The sequence below is a fragment of the Glycine soja genome, chromosome 7 (genome assembly GCF_004193775.1).
Source record: "Glycine soja cultivar W05 chromosome 7, ASM419377v2, whole genome shotgun sequence".
In the NCBI taxonomy this organism is placed as follows: Eukaryota; Viridiplantae; Streptophyta; class Magnoliopsida; order Fabales; family Fabaceae; genus Glycine; species Glycine soja.
Window position 1 is genome coordinate 3,417,851 of NC_041008.1, and position 5,692 is coordinate 3,423,542.

Consider the following 5,692-nt stretch of genomic DNA (forward strand, 5'->3'; position numbering starts at 1 on the left):
CAAAATGACCATAGAGAAAATTACAATCAACACCTAAATACAGTACCAAAAAGGACTATTTTTCATTTTACTTATTTTGAATTTTAGGAGTGATAATATCACATCATCATCAGGGTTAAAAGAAATTACTGTTAATACCCAAAAAAACAGTACGAAGATCTATGACCATATTTCCTTTTTACTATTAATATATAGACCGACACCTCTATCTGTCATTTTCATCACTAACTAGAAAAAAACAAGAAAAATGAGGAGAGAATCCGTTCCGGTGAGTAATATAAAAAAACACTAACTCACTCAAATAAGATAAAAAATACCATCAAAGAAGTTAAATTGTGTCAGTGTCATAATACCTCAGACTAATTTTATAACAAAATTTAAATTACATTAGAAAAAAACTACTAATTTATGTTTCTTACCTAAACACACTATATTATGTGGTAATTCTAAAAGCAGCAAATCAAACGCCAACTGCATCCTCACCTTAATCACCTACCCTCCATTTCACTAATCTGTCTCTTAATCACTTACTCAGTTAAACTAATCACTCAATCACCTTGGCTAAGCTCAAGGAAAGAAGGACATACAGACACACACACTATACTCGTTTTCTTCTCGTATACAAAAACCTCAATCTCCACAAATTCAACACTTTTTTCTTTCTTCTCTCTCACTTCTCCGTAGATCTACTTTCTCTCTCTCTCTCTGAGAAATGTGTGGGGTCTCGCTTCTGGCGTTTCTGCTTCTGCTATCCCTCTGCGCCGAAGCTTCTGTTCACGACTACAGAGGGGAGAAATTCGCCGCCAAAGGTAACGCCTTTGTCGTCCATGGAGGCAGCGAAGGAATTTACGCTTCTGCCCCCAACCTCACCGACGCTTATCCACCGCCAAATCCCGACTCTTACATACGGTCATTTCACTTCACCCTTCAATTTTGTATCGGGGTTTTGTTAAAGCACTTCCCTTTAAGCTTTCTCTTCATTGCATTTTATTGTGTGACCCCGCCAGATTCAGAATTGTCTCATGTCTAGTTGTGTGTAAAATGTAACTGACATGCTTAGGAGGTTTGTTGAATTTCTGCATTCAGCTTTCAGTGTAGTGGGTGTGAGGTTCTTGGTATAAAGTTGTAATTTTTGTTATTGTGGTAGATGTCGTTAATTCATTTAAATGTGTGAGGAAAATGTACAATTTTACTTGTCAGATTTGAAAAGTGAAGTTGTTAGGACACTCATAGGATTTCCACTAGTTCGATGAAAAGTTGAAAACTGTTTTTCTTGTGGCTGAGTCCCGAAGGATTATAATTACCGCTGGTTTTGTTTGATACTGTGTTGGTAGTTATGCTGATGTTTTGGTGCTGTTTTGTTGATTGGGTTGTTATCTCTGTTGTAATGTGAAAACCAGGTTTGAAAGGATTACATTTAGGAGAAACAAGGACTTTTCTAACTTTAGCTCATGGCCTATTCAAGCTGTTATTTTTGAAGTAGAAGATAGAGAGACAATTGGTGGTTCAGCTTATGGTGGTCAAAGGGCTGTCTGCTGCACCGGTGATCTAGCAAAACTAGGTGTGTGCACTGAAGGACAGGTCATTTACCGCCCTTCTGTGGAGAATCCCGATTGGCCTCAAGTTTTTGGTGTCTCTTTTGAAATGGATGATGAAGTGGCAGTGCTGCCATTGAAATCTATACAGATCACAAAAACTGGGATGTATAACTTGTATTTCATCCATTGCGATACGAGGCTTAAAGGATTGATTGTTGAAGGGAAAACTGTATGGAAAAATCCCTCCAGTTATCTACCTGGTAGAATGGCGCCTATGAAAGTTTTCTACCAATTCATGTCTTTTGCATATGTACTGCTTGGGATCTTTTGGTTCTCTCAGTATGCTAGATTTTGGAAGGAAGTATTTCCCCTGCAGAACTGCATTACCGCAGTGATAACCCTAGGCATGTTTGAGATGGCTCTGTGGTACTTTGACTATGCTGAATTCAGTCAGACTGGAATCAGGCCAACTGGGACAACCATATGGGCAGTTACCTTTGGGACTGTTAAGCGGACAGTGGCTCGTTTGGTTATTTTAATGGTTTCAATGGGCTATGGTGTTGTGAGACCTACCCTTGGAGGGCTCACATCAAAGGTGGTTATGCTTGGAGGAACCTTCTTTATTGCATCTGAAGTTCTTGAATTGGTAGAAAATGTTGGTGCAGTAAGTGATCTTTCTGGAAAGGCAAAACTGTTATTGGTTCTTCCTGCTGCAGTATTGGATGTGTTCTTCATTCTTTGGATTTTCACTTCCCTCTCTGCAACTTTAACTAAGCTTCAGGTATTCATCTGTTAGGGTTGTCACAATATTGTTTATTCCATGAAAATCATGGGAACCTTTCTTTTTTCTCATATATAATTAGTTTTTTCAAGTAAAAATGAGACATAAACGTCAGGGCTGCAAAAATTTTACTTTGTTTGGTAAACTTGCAATTCACAGTGTTCCTCTGTTAGTTTCTATTTAAAGCATTTTCTGGGTTGCAGTTGGCAGGAGGAGTATTATTTCTGTTTGTTTTCTGAAATTTATAGAAATATGAAAAGCGTGGCAGTATTTGTGATGTATTTATCCAGCAAGAGACTCTTGCCATAAAAATTTACTGTTATTTTTGCAACTAATAAATCAGGATAGAAACTAGAAAGGCAGATAGGCTATATTTAGTTATGTGCTTGAAGTAATCAAGGAACATGGAGAGGACATTACACAACTCTCCCACGGTAATGTCATCAGTTTGGATTTTTTATGTTTGATATTTCATGGCTTTGTTATGATAATTCTGGAGGAAAATAGCAATTAATGGCCAATTTATCGTGTTATTCTTTTAACAGTAAAGTAACGGGGTATTCCTTCCAAGCTTGACGTATCAGACCCATCAGTTCTTATTCTATGAATCCTATTTTGCTTTATAGCTTTTTGTGTACAAATTAGGCTAATAATCTTATACTTTTGCTTGATGCTGCACAATGTAATGTTACGGCTGATAATTCACTTTGTCATGTCTTTTATTATGACTATCTAAAAATTAGCTCTTCTGTGCTTATGTAATGTAACAGACCAGAAGGATGATGATAAAATTGGATATTTACAGGAAGTTCACTAATGCTTTGGCAGCAGCTGTGCTCGTATCTGTGGGCTGGATATGTTATGAGGTAATTCACAGGCAGAAACATATTTCAATTGCTTTGCATGTTATCTAGGCATAATTATCTTATAGTTGGGTCAAGGTCATTTGTCTATGCAATCAGTGGATTCAGATGCTATAAACAAATTAAAATGAGTTTTAAGTTTTGATCAAGACTAGAGCAGGAAATGTGTTAAAAAATAGATGTTATCTGCATGTTTATTAATTTAATACATCAATCAATTTTAGATATTTCAAGTGCTTATTTTTCTACTTCCTCTTTCAGCTTTATTTCAAATCAAATGATGTATACAACGAGCAGTGGCAGAATGCATGGATCATCCCAGCCTTTTGGCAAGTTTTGTCTTACTCTCTCCTGTTTGTTATCTGCATTCTTTGGGCACCATCTCAAAGTGCAACACGGTAAAAGTTCTGTCTCTCTCTCTCTAAGTTCTTCCGTTATCAATCTTTATTCTTTAATGCCTGCAAGAGCTAAGTGAGCTTTCTCTTCTATGCTTTCTTTCCATATACATCATTTGTATCTCACTGTTGTTTCTGTTCTTGACAGATATGCTTACCGTGATGATGGGAACGATGAGTTTGATAGGGATGAGACTACTTTAACACTCATAAAACCATCACCCATTTCTTCAAAAGATGTTCGAAGTGTGCCAGATGCTAGATCAGTTCAAAGCAGTAACGGGAATTCAAATGATGTTTTAGAAGAAGACAAGAGAGAATAAACTAGGACGAAGCTCTGATTCTATGCTTCCATTGTATCCCTCCTGAAAGCTCCATGACTCTTTTCCTTTTATTCTTTTATTTCCTTCATTAGTCTTTACTCTCACTTGATCCTTTGTCACCAAATTGTTCCTTACGAGATTGGATTGCATGATAGAGTTCTTTGTTTCTGTGATGCCAATGCACAAGATATAATTTGGTCACTTTTTACTAATACAAAGGAACTTTTCTTCAGTTATGCAAATGTTATGTGCATTATCCATGTGCATGCATGCATACATGTGGGAGCACTTACAAGAACTTTTTCATTTTTAAGTTACCATCTGTATAGCATATATTAGTATTTTACTACTCAGTATTGAGACAATGCTGCTTTGACTCCATGGAATTTTATGTTTATTTTTTACACAAGTTTAATGGAGAGGACATTGTTGCATTTTAACTTTAAGGATAGAGTTGAGTTGATACTGGTCAATAAAAACAATTTACCAATGAAAAATTATCAACACGAATTAAACCAAAGAATCTAATTCAGTTAGTTAAGCGGTATGAGTTTGTAAATTATTTAATATTTGTTTTCAATTTTTACGGATGAAAAATGAATTGAAATTTTGAAACTTTTATCATCTTTTACAACGATTCCAACCTTTTATTTGCATATTCATAGTAAATATTTTAGTCTGTAATGCATACAATAAATATTTATTTTATATAACTAAAATTTATAATAAATAAATATTTTTGAATGAATTAAAATTGAAATTTGTAATAAATAAATGTTTTTAAATTTAAATTATAGGTTTTTGATAAATAAATTACAGTGTCATATAATTCTTTTAATTATTGATCATTTTTAAAATGAAAGAAGATGAAAAGGATGAATTGAAAGATAAGGTTTTTGTTAAAAGTTCTTAGATAATCTTAACAATTATTATATATTTGATAATTTTTATTAAATAATGTTTTTTTATAACTCACCTTGCATTTCACTTTTTTAGAGTTGAACAATTCAATTATTGGCCTATAAGGAGGAAGGAGTGTAGAGCAGTAGTCTCTCGAAGTCCTTTTCTTTTTAGTAAAGATGTGCATATTTTTTTGAGAAAATATTACTTTTTAAAAAATATTTCAGCAAACTTTTATTTGTAAATTAATTCAATACAAATAAGTGTTATTATGAATCTTTTTATTTGTGACGGCAGAGTTGGTTACTTAAACGCGCTCCTATTTGTTAGGGAACTCGTTAACCCTGCTATTATAATTTCTTAACCTTCGGACAATAAAATTGCTATCAAATATTTTATACGTTTAATTGATTGTGAACTCTTATTAAGGAAAATTCTACTTTATAAAATTTGAATGTGTAATGTTCTTTGCACAGCATTCCATTTTGTAACCACACGGAGTGCTTCGCCTTTTTCCCGTAATTAATAAAAATCATTTATTACTACAATCATTTCCATAAGTAGAAAATAAAAACCGTTTATCGATATGTTACACAAGACATTTAGTAAACTTTTAATTTTTTTAGCAGTTAAAAAAATTATTTGACTTCAGTAATCAATTTTTTTTAATAATTTTTAATATTTTTAAAATACTACTTAAAAGTAACATTTTTTGAAATATTAATTTTTAATTTTTATATTTTCTTTCATTTTCATATTCAATATATTTATCCAATTTTTTGATTATTTTTTAAATAAATTATAATTTATTATTTTTCTATCATTATACATTTTTTTAGTTATTTTAACTGTTAATTTATCAGATATTTATAATTTAATAAGTTAATTTTTT

At 32.9% G+C, this 5,692-nt stretch overlaps 1 protein-coding gene across 1 annotated transcript; it reads left to right on the forward strand.

The window, feature by feature from the left end:
• The first annotated feature begins 460 nt into the window (after nucleotides 1-460).
• Nucleotides 461-4,213, forward strand: LOC114418191 (transmembrane protein 87A-like). Its single transcript, XM_028383416.1, has 5 exons — nucleotides 461-909; nucleotides 1,401-2,319; nucleotides 3,090-3,185; nucleotides 3,444-3,580; nucleotides 3,726-4,213. The coding sequence occupies exons 1-5, from the start codon at nucleotides 713-715 to the stop codon at nucleotides 3,898-3,900; spliced, it is 1,524 nt and encodes a 507-aa protein (XP_028239217.1). The 5' UTR covers nucleotides 461-712; the 3' UTR covers nucleotides 3,901-4,213.
• Nucleotides 4,214-5,692: the final 1,479 nt, after the last annotated feature.